The sequence below is a fragment of the Mercenaria mercenaria genome, chromosome 16 (genome assembly GCF_021730395.1).
Source record: "Mercenaria mercenaria strain notata chromosome 16, MADL_Memer_1, whole genome shotgun sequence".
Classification (NCBI taxonomy): domain Eukaryota; kingdom Metazoa; phylum Mollusca; class Bivalvia; order Venerida; family Veneridae; genus Mercenaria; species Mercenaria mercenaria.
The window spans coordinates 29,444,577-29,468,315 of NC_069376.1; the positions used below are offsets into that span (position 1 = coordinate 29,444,577).

A 23,739-nucleotide genomic window follows, 5' to 3' on the forward strand; every position below is an offset into this window, starting at 1 on the left:
AAAGTAGCTGAGCCCTATGGGGGTTTGAACCAACAGTTTGACTAGAAACCAAAAAATGTTCTCCGTAAAATGCTTCCCGGTCTGTCATTGAACTGTTGTTATACTTGTCATCAGAAAATGCTTCTTTATCAACTGTTGGCTATTCAGAACAACCACATTTCCCAAAGCATTTTCACAAGAAATATCCTCCAAACTTTTCGCATAATTCAAGAACTTCGAAGCATGTTTTCATGTCCGAATTCTAGAACACATCCCATAAGTGGTTATCCTGTTTGGTCCATCAATAGCGTTGCATTTTGTCTACATTTTTTCAGAAGACAAGTAAATGCGAAAATACAAGTAAAACACAAAATATTTCACTAACATATTTATATTTACTCAATAGATGCGTGGCTAAATATCTAAATAGGGCGCAACTTGATATTTTCGAAAAAGCTATTATAATCATACGGCTTGGTCTACTTTACACGCATCATTGCTGGGTTTGTTAATGTATTCATAATAAAGCGTAAGCTACATTAAACAACATTTAGATTTGGATCAGTATTTGTAGGAAAATTCGGGAATGCGTTTAATAGTTTCTATCGTGTTTGATATATATGTCTCTTGTTTCTTTGTCAACATTTTTTTCTACATTTTCGCGTTAATTTGGAAAAGATTCATAAAACATACATTCCATTTTGCATAATAATAAACTGGAGCAGAAAGAAAGCAAAATATCTTAATAAAATTTTCAAAATCCGCGAAAATGTGATTAAAGTAACAAACCCGCAGTGGTACGTGGAGATTTTTTGTTTGTTTTTGTTTTGAAATATGTTGGTCATGTTAAAATGAATTATATAATAACACAGGACATTGTACTGATACCCCTACAGGGATTATATATCATCCAAATTGTTATATTTATAGTCAGACAGATATGGGAAAGTCGGAGAGAGTGATCAGTATGGAATATGTGAGAAGTTTGTGGAAATGTTTCGGTAAAAGTGAAACTTACCTGAAAATCATGAGACTGCACGATCCAACATGTAAGTACAGTTGCTTACATATTAAACAAATTAGTTAAACTGACATGTCCTGTAGTGTCTTAAAAATTACCAAAATGTAAGCAAAGGTTTAAATCAGGCTATTATTCTGTTTACCATTCGTTCGTTAAGATACTTGAATCTTTAACCGTTCAATCAATGCGCTACTGAACTCAGTGCTTCCAGTAGATCAACGTCTACCCTTTTTATTCCGTTTTGTTTTTATTCTGTTTATCATCTGGCTTTCCATGATCCTTCGTTCAGATACTTGGAGTTTTAACCGTTCTTGAAATACATGCGCTACTGAGCTCAGTGCTTCCATCAGATCAACGTCTACCCTTTTTATTCCGTTTTGTTTCTGTTTATCATCTGGCTTCCCATGGTCATTCGTTCAGATACGTGGATCTTCAACCGCTCGTGGTTCAATTCATACGCTACTGAATTCTTTTTGATCTGGGTAAATCAGACAATGGACAAAGCGATGATTACTGATATCGTTTTTTTTTAATAATAATACGGATGTCAATAAAAGTGACATAAACGAGTGAGGACAACATGAACGAGTTACATGTGTATGGATCAATAATTCATTGAGTTAAAGCAATATGTCGAAGATACAATACTTGTTTGCCTATGCAAGCAGACTTCTTGTCAAGTCATTCATATAATACTTATATAGTTAATGACTCCGCAACAGATGAACAGTTTTTTGTTGTTGTTGTTTTTTTTTTTTTTTTTTTTTTTTTTTTTTTTTTACCCGGAGCATAGGACCATAGGTAGGAATATTCAGGTACACATTAATCATCATTTGACTTAATTTACTAAAAAGAAGGAAAATAGAATCGCTATTTTAAGAAGCATTGTGATTCTTTTAAATACACAATACGAAAGACAAGATATATTTTCCTGATACATTGCAGGAGCTTGTTTGAAACGAAATATGCTTGCATTCCGACCAGATATATATGGGAATGAGTTTAATCAAAATCAAGCACATTATCAATCAATCAAAGTCGAAATGGGTTTTTTCATTTGATGCATGTTTCTAAATGTGGTAACAGTTTACACCAGTCTTTTTTCTCATTTCTGGTGATATAATGAAACCTGTCAGCATGCTTATATTGAAATAAAGATTTTTTAAACTTAGATATCAGAGTTTACCAGGTTTCACGAATTCTGATATATTTGCTGTTGTAAATCAATGGTGTATTGCTTGACTAGTTGAGGTAGATTGATTAAGTTAATTGCTGTCCTTCGACTGATACGGTCGGCAGGTAAAATTATTCGGAGGGGATGAAAGTTATGTGCAATTATCGTTAATGTTAACTACGTTCCAGAAGACTAAACCACAAATGAAATTTGTGTTTTCCTTAAAGGTCATTTTATCGACTTTTTATACATTTATTTTCCATTAGGTAGACTAGCTGTGACAATGACTGACAGAAGATAATAATACACTTGTTTAGTGTATGGCTGTCTGTGCTTATGTATATATGTATGTCTGCCTGTCTGTCTGTATGTCTGTAGAGCTAACTAGAATGATAGATGAATCAAACTGAGAACTAATCTCGGGTCGCCATACTGAGATGCCATATCAGTTGGCAGGAGTCTGAGATCGATTTACCAGCCACCTTGTCATCAGCAGACATATTTGTTGTTTCAGTCCAAATCAGTTAATGCATTCAAATGCATTATCAGATTGAAATACAAGGTGTGTAACACTAGCTCATTTGCCTCACAATATCAATTCTATTTCGGGACACTTCAATCCAGAATTGTTACCTACTTTTCAACAATTATATATTAAAGGCCAAAGGACAAGGTCAGGTGAACAAAAGGGGAACCATTGCCTTCTGTTTGGAGTATGTTTAAGAGTATTTAAATGTTGCCTTTTACTTTTATGTTAGTTTATCTAGGAGTAATTTTCCTACTGTATGGAGTCTCATATTTTAGTTTTCTTCCAGTGGAAGTCTACTCAAATGACGAAATTAGTATCAAGTGGTTTTATATTTTTCGCAGTAAATGTGATGGTGTTTTGGCCTACTGCATGGAGCATAGAATTGTCAAGAACTACAAGACATTGGCCAGATGGATATCTTCTACTGGTTTTCTTTATGGAGTCGTTCATTCTGCATGGAGCAGGTCTTATTTTGAATGACATGTTTGACAGGTCGATCGACGTCAAGGTGCGAATGAAATGTAATTGTTTTGTGTAGTATTTTCTACGATTATTTTTGAAACATAAAACAATAAACATAAAACAATACCATTGGTAGTACAAATGTATATCATTCTATAATCAAACATCTAAAATGTTGGTTTTAGGAACATCGTAAATTTTCTGAATATCTGATTTAGTTTTGAATTTATCACAATACAATACAATATTTTGACTGGGTATTTTCTATAGTGAATTCCAGCTATACTGTACACCAAAATGTTACAAAATTTCCATTTTGACGTTTGTTAAATCTTAGTTGCATGAAGTAACACTCCTTTGTAAAACATGTAAATCTTAGAACAAAAAAAATATTTCAAAATTATTATTGGGCCAGAATGTAACAAGATATAAATTGTAAATTTAGGAACAAAAATGTTTCAAAAGATCCTACTACCATTAAAATGAAATGATCTGAATTTGAATCTTGCATATTGATTTGGTTAATCAAACACAGTCAAGATAAAGAAATGCTCATTCTACATAAATCAATCACTTCGTTATACACCAAACTGAGATTCTTCACTGAAAAAATGACACTTTTACACTTTAACGCTTTTGCAGTTGCCATGATCTTTTACATAAAATGATTCTTTGAATTAGCCATTACAGGTCTACTTTTCTCAGCTCATATAATTCGATGATTTTGTTCTTAACGGATGTCTTTTTTATGTTTATTTTATCGCCAGGTCAAAAGAACTCAAAGTCGTCCTTTGGTAACTGGAGAGTTAACATACAAACAGGCAGCATGTTTACTTGTCTTTACTTTGTCTATTGGCATAGCACTACTTTTTCAGTTTAAGAGGCAATGGTAAAACATCATTTTTTCCCTTTTCTAAAATGTAAAATTATTTTGCAATCATTTTATGCCGTTTTGCCTGCTTTATAGTCACTTTCAAATGGTAATACGTGGTACCAAAATCTAAAGACCAAACTGTTAGAAAACACAAAAGTTTGTCATAAAACACTAAACATGTGGTTTGTCATTAAAAACAATTTTTCATGTCAAGCCCTGGATAGTAGAAGAAACTTCATTTTGAATCTTTGACTTGTTTGATATTGTGGTGAAATGATTATTTTAAGTGAATATTCATGTATGAAATTAAGAAACTTAAAATTAAACTCAAAAGTATATGCTATAAAAAGTCTCATACTGTTTTACTTTTATGTTACCCAACGTATAATGAAAGTTTAATATGGATCCTGTGACGAAGAGGGTACGATATTGGCTGAAAACAACAATAAAAAAAGACTCCACGCGTTTGATGAATTCTCTACTGAGTACAAATTCTTTTTCTGTTTTAGTCTATGGTTGCTAGTTGCTTGTGCGCTTTGTTCGTCAGTATATCCGATCTCAAAGAAATTCATTTACTTTCCAGAAATTGTTTTAGGTAAGTACATGCGTTTTCTGTTCGTTGTATTTTTACAGAAATTTATTTATGTAGTTGTACGTTCGCCCGTCCGTCCACATGTTGTCCCTCCGTCCGAAATCCTTGTCCGGTAACTTCTACAGTTTTCACGGAATCTAGTACAAACTGCAGACGCCAGGGAGAAAATCTTTCTCCTGTTTTATTTTCACTATTTTTAAATGATCTTACAACATATATGTCTACAAGGTTTGAAGGGTTATCCACATTGTCTAAAACTACATTTGACTGCTTAAGCGATGAGGATGTTGAAGTATACTTACGATTATTTCTATTATTATATGCTGATGACACTGTGATCTTGGCTGAAAGTCAAACTGAGTTACAAAATGCATTATATGCTATGCAAGATTACTGTGCCTTATGGAATTTACAAGTTAATGTTGCTAAAACAAAAGTTGTTGTGTTTACAAAATCTAAAGTTGGTAGTAGAAATTTTGAATTTTTCTATGATAATATAAAACTTGATCTTGTAGAAGACTTCTCTTATCTTGGGGTACAGTTTAATTATAATGGTAACTTCTCAAAAACAAAGAAAAGACTGGTTGACCAGGCTAGAAAAGCTATGTTCGCTTTAATTACAAAATCTCGCAAACTTAACCTTCCAATTTCTATTCAGATTCATTTATTCGATTCTATGATTACTCCTATTTTGTTGTATGGGTCGGAAGTATGGGGCTTTGAGAATATTCGAATCATTGAACAGTTCCAATTAAAATACTGTAAGTTTATACTTAAACTTAAACATTCCACACCAAATTGTATGGTTTTTGGTGAATTGGGTATAAAACCCATTAGCTTACTGGTTAAATCCAGATTATTATGTTATTGGAGTAAAGTTATTAATGCAAGGGAGGAGAAGATATGTAAGGTTTTATATAACACTGTTTATAGTTTACATTCTAATAATATTATCAAGTCACCATGGATATCTTCTATTGAAAAATGTCTAGATGAATTAGGAATATCTGAGTATTTTATAAATCAATCTGTAAATGACAGTATTCACTTCAAATCTTTAGTGAAGTCGAGGTTGTATGATCAGTTTTTGCAGAATTGGAATAGCAATGTTTTTAACTCTTCTAAATGTTTGACATACAGATTATTTAAGACAAACCATTGTTTTGAAGAATACCTTGATTTACTTCCTAGTAGTTTAGCTTTTATTTTGTGCAAATTTCGAACTACTAATCACAAATTGCCAATTGAAAAAGGGCGATATATGGATATTGAACAAAATCAGAGACTCTGTCATTTGTGTAATTCCAATTCTCTAGGGGATGAGTTTCATTACTTATTTGAATGTAATTTTTTTAATGATGACAGAAAGAAATACATTGCAGCTTATTACAGAATTCAGCCTAATGTTTACAAATTTGAGGAACTCATGAACAATAATAATAGACCAAAACTTACTAAACTAGCTTTATTTTGCAAAATTATTTTGGCTGCTTTTCGATAGATTCATCCTCCATGTAAAATTTCTTTTGATTTAGATAATTTAGTAACTGTAATGTTAGGCAAAATATTTTCAAATCTGATACTTGTAACAATTAACTACATTATCTTATTATGTAAGAGCATACTATTCATATGTTTATGTAAATGTTTCTTGACTGTTATATTTTGTTACTTGTGTTGTCATGATCACATGCATGTAATATGCCATGATCGAAATAAATTGAATTGAATTGAATTGAATTGAGAAATGTAGGCCTATTCGCGGTTTAGGAAAATAACTCGAACATGAAAAATTACAACATACTGTATACTGATAACATTGCCGTCGTAGCAGCCATTGTAGCAGAAGACTCAAGATATACAATTTCCGAAATAGCTGATCAGTGGACATTTCATCGGGAAGTGCTTGTGAAATTCTGACGACGGCCCACTTGAATTTATCGAAGGTGTGTGCAAGGTGGATACCTCATCTTTTGACCAAAAATGTAACAAAATGCCCAAAGGGTGCAATGTTGCTACAAACTTCTAAAAGCTATAAAAATGCAGATGAAAGGAGGCTTAATGAACTTTTCACAGGGGATGAGACATGACTATATTGTTTATGTATTACTTGAAAATTTAACAGGGACAAGATTTTAAAATTAGTTAGAAAACGTTACAAACTGGTTTACGGGGCATCTGCCTTATTCATGACAATGCATCTGCACACATGAGCATTATTATACGACATATTAACAGGACCAGCAGGCCAAGCTATTGCTGCAGCCGACTCAATTCCCTGGGATGTTTTCCGGCCACAGGCCGGTATTTTATTTACCTTTACTTCCTGTAAATATCTGGGTGAAGGTCATTTAACAGCTGATTAAAACTGTACATTTTTATTGTTGGATAAGAATTCCACAGGGTTTCGAATGGAATAGATACCGGTACTATTTCTTAAGTGGTATGCAGGTGCTCTGAGCTGTACTGTTAGACAGTATAATCCGCTACAAGACTCCTGCGGGAATAGCTTAACATTTGATACAGAGTGATCTTCCATAAACGATTTACAGTCAACTCGTCCCCCAGTCAACTCGACCCCATTTTTGGTCATTTGGTATCCCTTGTAGTGGCTGCAATTCCTGAAGCACCCTTGGTAGCGTAGTGTATCAGTGTCTGCATAGTAAAGACAGACAAGTCTGCAGCTTTCATGTCATGGAAAGCCTGGATAGGAAAGTGCGTTTCTGTAAAGAGTGAATATTTTCAGGACTTGTGTAGGCAATATGCTTAAATGCAGATTTTCTCTATTTCATATGGACAGTCTTAATAATTTCTGGGCTGCCCCAGTAAAACACAAGTATACAGATAAATGAACAGAATTTGCTACTACAAATTTTCAGTTTCTTCTTTCGTTGTGGACAAGCAGGTTTTGTTAGAAATATATAAATGCGAACAACACATTGCCAACTGTAACAAAAGTTATTATCATTCTAGGTGTAAGTTGTAGTTTTTCTGTGTTAATTGGCTGGATTGCTTCGATAGGAGAGCTGGATTGGCGTGCTTTGCCATTGTATATATCCGGTGTACTGTACTGGACGGTGTCATATACAATCTATAATTGTCAGGTTAGTGAAAAAGATACACTGTCCTAATTACTAGTAGTTGGTTTGGCAGTTTATACCATATAGGATATATATAGAGTGTCCGCTCCATATGAATATAGAGAGAAAGCATCAATCAAACATTTAGTCCGTCGGGTCGGGACTTGAAGGAATTAAAGGGTTCGCTTAATACCAGATTTATTTATTTTGTTGGGTTTAACGTCACACAGAGATAATTATAGGTCTTATTGCGACGTTCCAGCTTTAATGGTGGAGGACAAGCCCAGGTGCCCCTCCATGCATTATTTTATCACGAGCGGGCACCTGGATAGAACCGCCAACCTTCCGTAAGCCACCTGGATGGCTTCCTCACTCGGCCACGGAGGCCCCCGCTTAATGCTAAAATGTGGTATGATCAACTTTCACTAAAAACGTTGTGATCTGAGATTGATTAAAATCTAGAAAACCCTAGCATAAGCTGGCTAAAAATAGAAATTTACTGTATATATAACACTGCTACCAACGTCAAATTTAATGTCTGGTTGTATCAATTTAACATTATATTTTCTCGGATTTTTAGATATTCATACCATGTTTATATTCTATTAGTGTGTATTATTTGGCCAAAATATATCTTTAAAATAAAAAAAAAGCATTTCATATCATTCCAGTATTTCCTCCGGCACATCCTTCGATTTAAGAATAAAACTTCTTTTAAAAGTTAAATTAATGCAATTGACAAAAAGATGGCGACTTCAGTTAAAAGAAGTTCTTGTCTAGTTGTCTAGTTGTGTGATTTTTGCTCATAGAGAAACTTTAAACCGCAACTCATTGAAATGTTCTACCCTGGTACTAAGAATAACAATCACCTATCGTATACATGGTAACCTGTTTTCATTTTTTATGTAAGCCTGCCTGCTAAAATTCTATTCACTTTAGTTATGACCTAGCACTAATGAGCAAAAACACTTTTAACTGCAATATTGAAATTCTTTTAATTGGACTTATTTTTTTTTTTTATTCTCCCATTCTTTCAGGATAAACATACAGATATTAAAATCGGGGTAAAATCTGCGACTTTGAAGTTTGGAAAGAAAACAAGAACCTGGTTGTGGGGTTTTAATTGTATGTTCCTTACAACTCTTGCAATCTCTGGATACATGTGTCAGCAAACGTGGCCGTATTACTTATTTCTTCTAATATCTGGTGCAGTTATAGCACATAAGGTAAATTAAATTTTAGCCTCTTTGATAGCGTAATGGTAGAGCTTCCGTTGGAGTGCAGGGGGTCGTGTGTTCGATCCCGACCTGAAATGAATTAGAATGAACTTTGAAGACACTAAATTATTTCATATAACATAGGAGAAATGATGGCGTTTTTCAGATTATTATTTTTTTTTTTTTTGAACTTTGGTTTTAACATTTTATTTGTTTATCTGTTTTTAGGCATTCAGTATTTATTACAAACTATACAATGGAATAATTTTGCATCGTTGCTTTTCAGTTTTTATATTTGAATAAATAAATTCGCTTTGATTCATAGTCATGAATATTTGAATTTCAAATGACTAAATCTAAAACTTGAGTAGCCGTCCACAACATTTATCTTTAGAAGTTTTTGTAGGTCTGAAGTCTATCGCTGGTAGATTCTGTTTATCTGAAAGAATTTTGTCAAAAACAGAAAAAGTACAATTTGTCCATAACACGATATTTTTCAAGATATCTTGTAAATCTAAAGATGCTACTACATGTAAAAGAGCTTTAGAATGATGCAAATTATATAATCTGAAGCCGAGGTTCAAGGAAAATCCGTAATACAGCAGCTTATAGACTACTTGAAAATATCATCTTCGACGAACAATGTAAATTCAGAAATAAATGCATTAAATCTATAAAAATACAACAAATAACTGAAACCTATTTCATAATATATCGCGTTAGAAAATGCAATTATGTCATCCTACTTTAAAAATTCAAATTAAGTCTATACCATAGTAGTCATAAATGCCATTACATGGGTTATTTTCTGGCATTTATGTACGGTATAAGATTTAGGGCTCGCATGCACGACACAATTAAGAAGTAATAAAGCAGAATCATGTTTAATCAAATCGAAAAAGTAGATTTGCGGAATAATTTCACGAGGGTGTAGCCCGATTGAATTATACACGCGGCGTATAACCGATTCGTATTGCTGATATATGTTAATATATGTTAATACTTGATTCTGTTAAACAAGTAGATGAAACTGGGAAGCACTATTAGTAGGTCAACGCGACGTCAATGCTTAACTATGTTTTAACAGTGTCAACATACGGGAAGTAACAATGGCGCCAAATATAGTACAGCCAGGGAGCCAAAAGTGCGAAAAGTGCCTAGAAGCAGGATTTACCTGTCCGGTCATGCTATAGTCAGTTTCTATGCATTATTATGAAAGTACAAAGTCTCGCGGATCAGAAAAGTCGGGCCTGCAGAACAAAAGATCTTGCGAAATTTGAGAATATTAAGGGGAGATAACTCTGTATATTTGCATTTTTTTAAGATTCAAAACGCTTTTTTACTAACAAAACATGGCATCATGTTTCTAAAATCAGTTCAAATATATATATTTCAAAATTGCTTTTACGCATAAGGCTTATTGTTGAAAAATACGCAAAATGTACTCATTTTATGTACATTTTATTATAAGATTTGGCACCTAAAATACCAGAGAATAAAATGAAAATATTTAACCTAAAATTTACAGTATGAAGAAGTAACCTTTGAAATGGTCTTATTTCTCAAAGTCATTTATTAATACCGCTGCGAAACAGTCTGTTAGAATAGAAAATCATCTAGATACTCTAGTTCAGGTTTGACTATGAAATACGCAAATCCGGGGTATTTTATGTACCCCACCCACTTTATATAATGCAAAAAATGTATAATGAAAATATTCGACCAACAACCAAGAAGATATATTCTTTTTATCACGTATACAATATAATCTATATGTTTGACCATATAAAGCTGGATGAGGGGTATTTAAAAGATTTTAAACAGAAAAGGAAGAAGTATTTATTTTACAACCGATAATTAGAATAAACAACCCGTTATTAAATAAGAGCAACACTAATGGAAGTCGAAGAAACCTTTACTTGCAAACTATTCATTCGGAAAGTAATTTATTTAGATACTCTATAATGCAATCTAGTTCAGGCTTGGCTAAAAATGCGCAAAGCCTGGGTATTTTATGTACCCCACCCACTTTATATAAGGCAAAAAAATGTATAATAGAAATATTTGACAAAAAGATCAATGAGATATATTCTTTTTATCACGTATACAATATAATCTATGTTTTAGACCATATAAAGCTGGATGAGGGGTATTTAAAAGATTTTAAGTGGAAAAAGGGGGTACCCCACCCACTTTATAAAATTACATAATGCAAAAAATTCATAATAAAAATATTCGACCAAAATAAAGGATATATATACTTTTTATCACGCATACAATGCAATGCATATTCATAAAGATGGATGAGGGGTATTTAAAACATTTTAATAGAAAATAGGGGTATGAAAATAATGTCTTTTACAACCGATAATTAGTTAACAAGCTGTTATTTACCATTTGATAAATACGAGCAAGACTAATGAAAGGGATGAAACCTTTACTTGCAAACTATTCATCTGAAAAGAAATTCATTCTAATACTCTTTCGTGCAATCTAGTTTAGGGCTGGCGACAAAAAGCGCAAATCCGTGGTATTTTATGTATCCCACCCACTTTATATAATGAAAAAAAAGTATAATAAAAATATTCGACCATCAATCAAGGAGAGATATTTTTTTTGTCACGTATACAATATAATCTATATTTTGACAACTTAAAGATGGATTCGGAGTATTTAAGAGATTTTAGATTAAAAACAGTAGCCAATAATTAGAATTAACAACCTGTTCATTATCATGATTATGATGTGATAAAATGCAAGCAACACTACCGAAAAGTACTGAAACCTTTACATTCAAACTTTAATTTTTTACTATCTCATTTGAATTATTAGTAACTTTCATTTGCAAGTTTGTCAAATCCTAAAAAAAAACAGAAGTAATTGATTCACCGACCCACCTAGAATAAGGCAAATGATTATACCATAGGGGCAAAAATAGCGAAAATGCACGAAAACGATATTGCTAGTCCAATATTCTCTTCAAATGATTAATGTTAAATGCTGATTTATTTGGAAAGTTCGTGACTGCAAAACTTATCCAACTTCTAAATGAAAAGTCAAGGGCAGTTACTCTTCACTAATTTTAAAACATATCTTAGAATTATTATTGAGGTGATTTGCACTAAATATGAGCCGCGCCATAAGATAACAAACATAGTGCATTTGCGACCAGCATCGATCCAGACCAGACTGCGTATTCGCACAGTCTGGTCAGGACCCATGCTATTCGCTAACGGTTTCTCTAATTGCAATAGGCTTTGAAAGCGAATAGTATGGAACATGGGTCCTGACCAGACTGCGCGGATGTGCAGGCTGGTCTGGATCGATGTTGGTTGCAAATGCACTGTTTGTTTTCTGGATCTATACTGGTCACACATACACTACCGTAACGTTTGTTCTGTCTTCTACAGACTACAAACATTACATTTTAAGAGGATCGACAGACTAAACGTTCCTAATTTACTGAGTGGTAATCATATTAGGCTTGAGCCACTGGCACCAGATCAGAAAGAAAATTCCTCCGTACGTGTTATACCCAACCCCTAGGTATTCTATAAGAACCATGGTCATGAACGGGAAAATATACTAACCCGTTTCAAGTTTCAATCGCGCATTTCATATCTAAAACACGCAGTGCGGTAAATGTTTACTATGGATATCAAGCAAGTGGTAATTTATCTTGCATTGTGTACCGGTCACATGTTTTCGATACATCTTATCTTAGAAAAAAAAAACGCGTAGTTTATAGTTATTTCAACGTTACACAAAAAACTTGCTTGAACTTCCCTGATGAAGTTCCGTTCTAGATTACAAAACCATTCTTATTGGCTGTTGTGAAAATGTATGTCAATCGTCATTTTACTACATGTGTTCGCTAAAATGTGAAAATGCAGCATAAATGTGCAAAATGAATAAAATAAACAGAACAGATGCAGACCAATGTACGATTTCAAATTAAAGATCATATACAAGATGAATTTCATTCATCATTTCGAGTTTTAGTGTAAAATTGTGATTTTATTTAATTCTGTTTTTGTTTGTTTACGTTTCGCCAAACATGTGCACACTGCCGTGACCTCTAGACCGGATATTCATTAGGGAAGGTCAAGCAAGTTTTTTTCAGAAACGTTGACGAAAGCATAAAATATGTTGATAATCTCAGCAATATGGAATATTGAGACAATGTGACTGGTGCAAGATGGAAGATAAATTATCGCTTGTTCAATATACTAGGTACCCATTCACCGAACTGCGCGTTTAAGTTGAGAAATGTACGATTGAAACGGGTTAGTGCACTTTCCCGTTCATGACCATGGTTCTTATAGAATACCTAGGGGTAGGGTATAACACGTACGGAGGCATTTTCTTTCTGATCTGGTGCCAGTGACTTGAGCTAGGTAATTGTGACCTTCATCTTTGATCAATTGTCGCAAAACAATATTGCTCATTTACTGACCGCAGAAAATAATTCTATTAAATTCAGTGATAGCTGTTAAGATTTTTAACGTCATTGAGCGGAAACCAGACTTTATTCTGTAAAGGCACGAATAGAAAATGCTTAAGGTATTATATCACTAATAGAGAACCTCCTTTTAGAAGAATATTCAATTCCTACCTTAAACCTACTTTTACTGCATGGGGGGGGGGGGGGGGGCGTAGGTTCAAACCCTACTGGGGCCAAATTTTTCCCCTTATTTACCTTTTTTCTAGTACGTTTTTACTTCTTTCAAGACTTAGTATTGATTTCTTATACAAAAATGGAAAAAGATTATCTTATAAGCGATTTCTTGGTGTTCAAAGTGAATTTACTACTTAAACAGAAAGGGTAGAGTTACACATCTTTAAAAATATTGAGTTACACGGGGTTAAAGTTCTCTATTTTGCTTTCACTCTTAGATTATATATTGTGGAAGAAATTTAGGCACGTTTTACGTCTGCCCTAAGGTTATTTTTAAATGGAGTAAGCAAAATTCAAAACAGAAACACAGCATTCGACCTTATTTTTTCAATGTTGAAGTATGAATTCTGTCTCATTAAATCCGTTTTACTTGAGGCACCATAGAAAAAGTGATATTGACATTTTTATTTTGTGTTTTATAATTGTTTACCAATAGTTTGATGTTTCTTTTATTAAAATTAATGGTAAAATGAGTTCTCTGCAAACGTTTTGGATAGTGGGTATCACATTGAAATTTGTCTCTACTTGAGCTTGAGGAGATACTATAAGTTATATAAAATTTATAAAAAACGGCACGGTAAAAGTTGTTTAAAAATTGCAAAATAGTGCAAAACACGGTTACCTTTCAGAATATACCAAGCAAAGGCCATTTTGTAAACATTACTATTAGTGATCTAATACCTTAAGATATTGTATCTGCGCCAAATCTAATATAAAATACACTGTATCCTGCTGGTGTAATGCAATGCCTCAAAAGTGTCGCAGAATAAAACACAGTCTGTTTGATACAGAATTAGATGAATTTGATTAATACTAGTGTATAAGTTGCGAAAAAGACATATTGAACTGTTGCAGTCTAAAATCTCATATTTAAAGTTAAAACAATATAACGTATTACCATTTACACTGTCAGTGCAAGTTAAAGTACGAGATAAAATCATTTTTGTGGTGTAGCCGTAAAGTTCAAATTGATAAAGGTATTTTGATATACAGATCGGAAAAATTGTTACGCATGATATTATGAAGTATTGTGTTTATGTCTACTTAAATTGCACGTACAGATGTAACTATCTGTCGTTAGTACTGCAGGAATGTGTAACTAAAATTGTGCTCCAGATGGACCGCATATAAATAAAAGTCAAATTACTATTATAGCCTTTAGTGTCAAACCAGTAAATGTTATCTAAAATGATATGACTCTTAGTATAAATACTTGGTTCATGGCACTTTGTTTTTTCAATTCGTGAAAAAATACAACAAATGTTTAATTCTAATGTCATGTATAAAAACACTAATTGAAGGGCTTGCCTATCAATAGTCAAAATCATTTGTTGTTTGTCATCCAGACATAGAGCAATATTCTAGGTAATTTATAAGTAATGACAAACAAGCCATTCAATATGTTTATAATTTAGATTATCTTAGACTTATACTAGCATTTTCTGAGAAAAAAGGGTCATGTATATCGTTCACCTGCTACATTTGGCCTTGGGATCATCAAGATAAATATTTTGGCCAAGTTTTATGAAGATAGGTTAATTAATATGACCTCAAGAATGTTAACAGACTTTTCGTTTGATTTTAGCGGGTGACCTAGTTTTAAATCCCATATGACCCAGTTTCTAACTTGGCATAGTAATCTTCAAGACAAACATTTTAACCAAATTTCATGAAGATAGCCTCATTAATGTGGCCTCTACGGTGCTATCAAGCTTTTCCTTTTATTTGACCTGGTAACCTAGTTTTTGACCCCACATAATCCAGTTTCAAACTTGGCCTAAAGATGATCAAGTTTGCAAGTTTGTGTCAGATCAAAGCATAAATGAAACCTCTTTATGGCTAAAAGGTCAATCAAGTCGGTTTTCGAACTGAACCAAGATCGTACCGTGACTTAAGTCGTAAGTGTGGTAAAAGGCAAACGTAAAATGTCATTTCTAGCGTGTTCATAATGTAACAATTAGCAAATTTGGCACTTTCGGGGTTCAAATAGGGGTCGTTATTCTGGCACCTATGATTTGATTTGATGAAGTCATCATGGAATGCAAGATTTATTGCTGTTAAAGATATTTTGCAAGTTTGTTTCAAATCAAACTTTAAGTGAAGTGCCTGTGTGGCTACAAAAGCCAACATGGCAAACTTTGGCCCTTTAAGGGGCCGCCACTCTAGAACACATTATGGGATCTCACCAGTTTTTGACAGGAATTATGAGATTAGGAGATATTATGCCAATAGAACTTATGTGCAAGTTTGATTAAAATCAATTGCAAAATGTGTTCTCTACCCTGTTCACAAGCCAAAACAAACTTTTAGCTCTTTAAGGGCCCTAACTCTGGAATCCATTATGGGTTTTGGCCAGTTTTCAAAGCTAGATTTTATACCAGTATAAGTTGCTATGTTGTTTCTCATCAGTGTTAGGATTCCTCCCTTGCTCCTACCCAACCTGTCACAACGGAAGCACTGGCAGCCTCTTAACATTGAGGGCTTTGTCCTCGCTAAAGTGAATCTCTTCGATGCAGCAGACCTGAATGTCCTTATCAAACAATATGTTCTCTTATTCATTTTCTTATTGAGAAGTCCTTCTGCATTCCAATGCACAACCTTGAAAGGTTGCATTTACTTTTTTTTTTTGTTCCTGGTGGCCAGTAGATTTCCTCCCTCGTCTCCTAGCTCTTATACAAGTTGCGCGCAAGTTTGATTAAAATCAATAGTAAAATGTGGTTTCTATCGTGTTCACAAGTAATTGTGGACGGACGTATGGACGAAGGCGACCACAAAAGCTTACCTTGTGTCACTACGTGACAGGTGAGCTAAAACTCTAATAGAATCTACAAAATGTATTTGAATTATATATGTTTGGGGGATATAATTACGACTTTCTTGTACGATCTGTAAAATTTCTTGAATAGTGATATAATGAATTATCTTTACATTAATTAGTTTTAAAATCTTCTGAATAGCAAAGATTATTCAAAATGTCTCAATTTATAAACATTAAAGTTACACATTATGTCAAATCTCTACATTACATTCAACACATTAGAACTACATTCCATCTATCTGTTTATCATGAGAAAGGTTTAAAAAACAGATGTGTACAACCCCGAAGCAAGCATTTATACTTAGTTAATTTGTAAAAACTGTATGATAGATCAATCACATTTTATACGTAGTTTTAGATGGGTAGGGTAATGTTCATACCCCTACAATTTCACAATTTTGACAAAATTGCACAAAAGAGTATTTAAATAATTTACTCTGAAATGAATAGTTAGCAAGTAAAGATTTCGTTGCCTTTTATTATTGATGCTTGTATTTATTAAACGGTAAATAACGGGTTTTTGTTCTAATTATCGGTTGTAAAATACATAGGGTTTTCCTACCCCCTTTTTCTATTCAAAATCTTTTAAATACACCTCATTCATCTTGAAATTGTCAAAGATATAAATTATATTGAATATGTGATAAAAAGAATATATCTCATTGATTTTTCGTCGAATATTTTTATTATACATTTTTGCAGTATATAAAGTGGTTGGGGTACATAAAATACCCCGATTTTGCGTATTTCTTAGTCACGCCTGGAGTTGCACGAAAGAGTATTTAATTAAATTACTTTCCAACTGAACAGTTTGTAAGTAAAGGTTTCATCGCTTTTCATTAGTGTTGCTCTTATTTAATAACGGATAGTTAATTTTAATTATCGGTTGTAAAATACATAGGTTTTCCTACCCCCTTTTTCTGTTTAAAATCTTTTAAATACCCCTCATCCAGCTTTATATGGTCAAAAAAATAGATTATATTGTATACGTGATAAAAAGAATATATCTTCTTAGTTGTTAGTCGAATATTTTTATTATACATTTTTTTTGCATTATATAAAGTGGGTGGGGTACATAAAATACCCCGGATTTGCGTATTTCTTAGCCAAACCTGAACTTAAGTATCTAGATGATTTTCTATTCTAACAGACTGTTTCGCAGCGGTATTAATAAATGACTTTGAGAAATAAAACCATTTCAAAGGTTACTTCTTCATACTGTAAATTTTAGGTTAAATATTTTTATTTTATTGTCTGGTATTTTAGGTGCCAAATCTTATAATAAAATATATATAAAATGAGTACATTTTGCGTATTTTCAACAATAAGCCTTATGCGTAAAAGCAATGTTAAAAGATATATATTTGAACTGATTTTAGAAACATAATGCCATGTTTTGTTAGTGAAAAAACGATTTGAATCTTAAAACAAGAGCTGTCGGAGGACAGCAACGCTCGACTATTCAACAGCCTTGTCGACTGAATGAATACGAAAGACGAAAAAGGGGCATAATTTAAAAAAAGCAAAATAGGGTTATGGAACCTGCATAGTGCTTATCAGCTCATAACAGTGGACAAGTGTGTGAAGTTTCAATCCATTCCCATTAGTGGGTACTGAGATACCAGCTTACATACAAAACCTTAACCAAAAAATTCTAAGTCGAAAAAAGGGGCATAATTTTGTAAAAAAGCAAAATAGAGTTATGGAACCTGCTTTGTGTATGTCAGATCATGACAGTGAACAAGTGTGTGAAGTTTCAATCCATTCCAATTAGTGAGTACTGAGATACCAGCTTACATACAAAACCTTAACCAAAAATGTGTAAGTCGAAAAAGGGGCATAATTTTGTAAAAAAGCAAAATAGAGTTATGGAACCTGTGCAATGTAAGTCAGTTTATCACAGTGAATAAGTGTGTGAAGTTTCAATCCATTCCCACAAGTGGTTGCTGAGATACCAGCTTACATACAAAACCTTAACCAAAAATTTCTAAGTCAAAAAAGGGGCATAATTTTGTAAAAAAGCAAAATAGAGTTATGGAACCTGTGCAATGTAAGTCAGTTTATCACAGTGAATAAGTGTGTGAAGTTTCAATCCATTCCCACAAGTGGTTGCTGAGATACCAGCTTACATACAAAACTTAACCAAATCGGGACGCGGACGCCGACGCGGACGCCGACGCGGACGCCGACGCATGGGCGAGTCCAATAGCTCTACTATTCTATGAATAGTCGAGCTAAAAATGCAAATATACAGAGTTACCTCCCCTTGATATTCTCACATTTCGGAAGAGCTTTTGTTTTGCAGACCCGATTTTTCTGATCCGCGAGACATTGTTCTTTCATAATATGTATAGAAACTGACTATAGCATGACCGGACTGGTAAATCCATTTTTTCATGCCTTGGCTCCCCGGCTAGTAGGCCGACGTGACGTCAACGCGTAACAATGTTTTAACAGTGTTAAAATACGGAAAGTAACACGTCCCGAGGACGTCTACAGACGTTTTATAAGTTAGTTTTCGCGCCGAAAACCTGTTGTGTGTGTTTGAATTGAGTGTAACAGTATTCCGTCATATCATTTCGATTCTGAGACCCCTTTTATATGAAATAGTAGATCAAATACTGTAGCCCTCTTTCTCGACGCCTTTATGGCGCTAAATAATACATCGACGTGACGTAAGATTTCTGTGTTTAAACGAAAATGTGCATGGATTTTTCATTTAGAATACATGTTGAGGAAATTATGCGTTAAGTAATGATACCCTTTATTCAATTTGCAGGACATTTCATTTTTCTAGTTTTATATTCAACAGCAACCATTCCTATTAGAAAGTTTTTATTCTAACATAAAGCTGCTGTTCTTGTCACTTTGACTTTGCTTACAGTGAGATTCTCGCACTCAAACAGCTTTTTGTTTGTGCGTTCCGCGGAAAAGCGAAAACATATTACGGCCGTTAATCGGATAATTCAAAGGAAATGACGTCAACGTGATAAAACAACGTAGACACTTCCACACATTTCATGGAAAATTAATTAATGACGTTCATGGACAATATATATCTTATCAGCTTTTTCGAGTTTTTTACTAGAATAGCGTTATAGCTTGCTTATTTCGTGATAAACCACTACCGGGCTCGGGCATCAAACAATCCCTCGGGATTTTGCAGATATTGCTGCGTTATCCCTACATTTAAACCCTTAAACAAAGTTGTAGCGTAGTTAGATATGAATAGACTGTAGTGTATGTTTGGCATGTTTAGTAACAAGAAAATGTTTTTAACAGTTTATACATCAGAAACGCTGCAGTAAAAATATGTAAGGTCACAGTAAAACAATGCATGTATTTATTTTATGCTAACTAATGAAATACTGTATTCTGTTAAATATTTTCATTTATTTTATGTTTTCCAGTGAATTATAGAGTTTTCTCAGCGAAATAAAAGTGATAATCCACAGTTTTGAAACAGTAGATAATCGTTTTTATTTTCACTGTTTTTGCCGAACTTGTTCCGGTCCTCCGTTGCAATTGTCAATTGCAAGTCAAATTGTATACCGGGCGTTATGAATACCGGGGACCATAGTGACGATGACGTCGTTAGAATGACGTCATTTGAGTTATGCTTTCTGTTGATCTTTCCCGCGTTTTTCGATATTTTCATAAATTACGCAACAAAAATAGAGTTTTACACATAAAATAAAAAGAAAATTTGTTTGTTTCAGTGAAATATCATATTTATTTCACTCGTGAGCATTAAAAAGTCATTTTCACTCGTGGCTACGCCACTCGTGAAAATATCAGTTTTTGATGCTCACTTGTGAAATAAAATTGATATTTCACTGAAACAAACAAATATCCTCAATATCTCATCACTCACAGTGTGAAAATATGAAATTTATATTTTCACACTGTGAGAGATATAGCTCCGCCCCCTCATTACATTGTGTATGAATTTTAAATTATTTGCTTAAAACAGAATGAAAATTGTAGTCGCACTTTGTTCATTATAGTATATTTCTCGATTCAAATAATTTTACTTAAAGAGAATTTCATACCGTTATGCAGCAAAAATAAAACAAAATGGAACTCTATGTTGCATGCGTCTTTATAACGTCACATCACGTCTGACGTCATGTCTGTTTACGCGCGTCTGTTTCCCGCGCTGAGATTAAAATAGTTGCAAAATGCACATCTCAACGTAATTGAGCATAAAATAAAAAAAAATGTTTGTTTTTCATGAATATTGTATATATCTCACCTCGAAGTGAAAATATTTGAAATTTTCTCACTTCTCAGTGAGATATATTCCATATTCACGAAAAAACAAACAAATGTCCTCTATGTATTCATAAGTACTTAACAGTCATTGTAATTTGAATTCATTTAACCGACACATATATTGTTACACAAACGTATTTATTTTCTACTTTCAGTTATCATCGGTTGATCTCGACGACCCTGCATCTTGTTATGAACATTACTCATTTTCTGTTGTCGGGCTAACAGTCTTATTAGGGATAATGGCGGGAAATCTAATCAAGTATCTGTAAATCTTTTTCAATTGGCGACAAGAAGGTTTAAGCGTGTTATAACTGTCCAAGTAAGGAAATGCATTTGGAATTTTTGTGCTGACAGAGCGTAGTGATACCATCCATTACACTGGCTGCATTCAACAGTATAAAATGTTGGACGCGGCGTAAAGACATTGCCGGCTTGCACCTCTCTATATAGCCAGTGTAAATTACATTACGTTACAACGTTTTACACTAATGGGTCACCGTAATAGAAGACTAGCGTGTTTCGTTACCTCTCATGATAAGACTCTATCAGTTTAGTGCTTCTGAAGGATCGTCTACATTTTATTACACATTTCATTACATCTCATGACTAGATGTTACTAACGCATCTTCCACAACGTTCTACTGAAACTGTATAACGTTTTAAGTGTCAGTTGATGTGTAACTGGTGTACAAAGTATTTAGTTATTCATTAATTTGATTAGCAATAACATGATTTTTTTTTTCGTTGTCTTGACAATTGTGACACGTGGCGATGGAATCACGTGAACTGCAAATACAACAGATCGAATTTCGTTATACATTCAGTAATTTGATTAGCAATAACATGATTTGTTTTTCGTTGTCTTGAAAACTGTGACACGTGGCAATGGAATCGTGTTAACTGCTATTAGACAACAGGTCGAATTTCGTTTGGGCCATAACTTTACTATAATGCACATGAAGTTGCTAGCGCCGCCAATGGCAGAAATACTGAAAAAAATCTTCTGGCGTCACATTATTTACACAAAGTTTTCATTCTAACATTACACTGAACCTTTGGAAATTACTTAATTACAAGGTTATCAAATAAATATTAAAGTCTAGCTGGTAAACCTATAACCGAACAGACTGTTAGACTTCTAATATTATAAGATAAGCGAAGACCGCATTCTAGCACCGTAAGCTCTTCGTGGGTCAGATGCAATTCTTTGCATGAACTAACTGAAAATCCCTATGGTAAAACGTACATTTAACATAACTAAGCTATTGTATGCTCAGGACTGGTTTAAGAGCTTACAATGCCTTTCATTCTGACAAGAACGTCACCTGCTATTTTTCCAAAATTGAACAATGCATAAATCCAGAAAAAGAAAGACAACTGAAAGCCAGTACTATGAAATTGTCTCTGTTTTAAGCAACAAGTGGTTGTAGTTATAATCTTAGCCACAAAATAAAAAACTAGATATTTTAGAATAGAATCAGAGACATTTAAATGGCTCATAAAAGGCGAATAATTGTTATAATTTAGTTAAGTTTTTTCGGCGCACCAACACAATGCAGATAATATGGCGCCAAACAAGACTAAAAAGTTTGGTTTAACATCTTCTTTTAAATACGTCGATATGAAAATACAAGTTATGGAATAAAAAACATATGCCTGCTTGAATCACAGAGATACAGCAAAATCAGAGGTTCATATCCTGTTAGCCACCTCTGACGAACATGCAGCAACAAAAATTAATTTAGAAACTAATTCAAACGGCCAGGGTATGTATGTGTGGAGATGTTTAGTATGATATCCTGATAATAATTATCCAGCTTGAACGACATATTGCTGCGGATAATGTCATAACAAAAGTGAAAATACCATCCCAAATATATCATTAACGTAGTAGAAAGACACTGTCCATATTGTAAATGCTTTGTAAAGTTAAAACTTGGAACCTGAAAACCCCGCTTGTAGAACCATCGGCTTTCCGAAAGCCAGCTAGATGGCTTCTTCTTATAAAAGGATTCAACACCCAAGCGAGGTTGGTTTCAAATCCACTGCGGTGAGGGCATGTGATTTGAAGTCAGCGACCATAATTACTTGGCCACGGAGACCCTATATTGCCTAGCAATACAAAGCATCCATTTTCCAAAAATATACATACATGTAATGTGTCACATGTATTTCAAGAAGTGTTTTACCTAAAGTCATGGAACTTAACAGGATTGCTGTTCATCATGTGAAGGTATGTGTCGGGGATTTGTTTGTGATTTCACTTAGCCAGACCAGAGAACTTTATGACCATTGACTTAGTCAAAAATATACACAAAGGGACTAAATGTTTATGTCGCATGTATCGCAAAAAATATTTGACCTAGGGCCGTGAAACCGTATAAGAATATTATTCAGTATAAAAAGTTGTGCACCTTGTGTTCTGTTTGGAATTTTACTCTGCAGGACCAGTGTTATGGCCCCTGACTAGGCAAAAGTACGCGTTTATAGCCCCTACTTTTGTGTCGCATGTACCTTGAAAAGTAATGAAACTATTTAGGAGTGTTGTTCAGGAGCTGGTAACTCTAAACTTATGATATTACCAAATTTACGAGGTTATTTACGATATTGTTAAGGTAATAGTAAAGTAACACTTTTTGATAACTAGAAACAGACCTCATCAGCCTTCGTATGTAGACCTGGCTTACGATAGCGTAAAAAATGAATCTTTCACATTAGTCATTTTCCTGTTGTTAAGGAAAAATTGTAATAACTTCTAATCATCTCCTTTACTTATGAGTTTAAGTTAACCTTATGCAAATTTACATTAAAATACTTTTAAGACTCTTGCAGCATGGATTCGAATGGCGTCCGTCTGTAAGGGTAACTTGAAAAGTTTGAGACAATTCGTACTTTCTCTGTGTGCAAACTGGTAGGATTTCCTTATATTAATTTGTTTCTTTGTTTTGAGTTTAACGCCGTTTTTCAACATTATTTCAGTTATGTAACGGCGGGCAGTTAACCTATTCCGTACCAGTACAAACTCTGATCTCCGCAA

General features: G+C 33.7%; 1 protein-coding gene across 1 annotated transcript; it reads left to right on the plus strand.

Annotated features, from left to right (window-relative positions):
* The first annotated feature begins 912 nt into the window (after nt 1-912).
* LOC128549566 (4-hydroxybenzoate polyprenyltransferase, mitochondrial-like) lies at nt 913-23,365 on the plus strand. The gene is made up of 7 exons (XM_053526515.1): nt 913-1,028; nt 3,045-3,211; nt 3,933-4,054; nt 4,549-4,634; nt 7,605-7,735; nt 8,749-8,937; nt 20,855-23,365. The coding sequence occupies exons 1-7, from the start codon at nt 920-922 to the stop codon at nt 20,969-20,971; spliced, it is 921 nt and encodes a 306-aa protein (XP_053382490.1). The 5' UTR covers nt 913-919; the 3' UTR covers nt 20,972-23,365.
* Nucleotides 23,366-23,739: the final 374 nt, after the last annotated feature.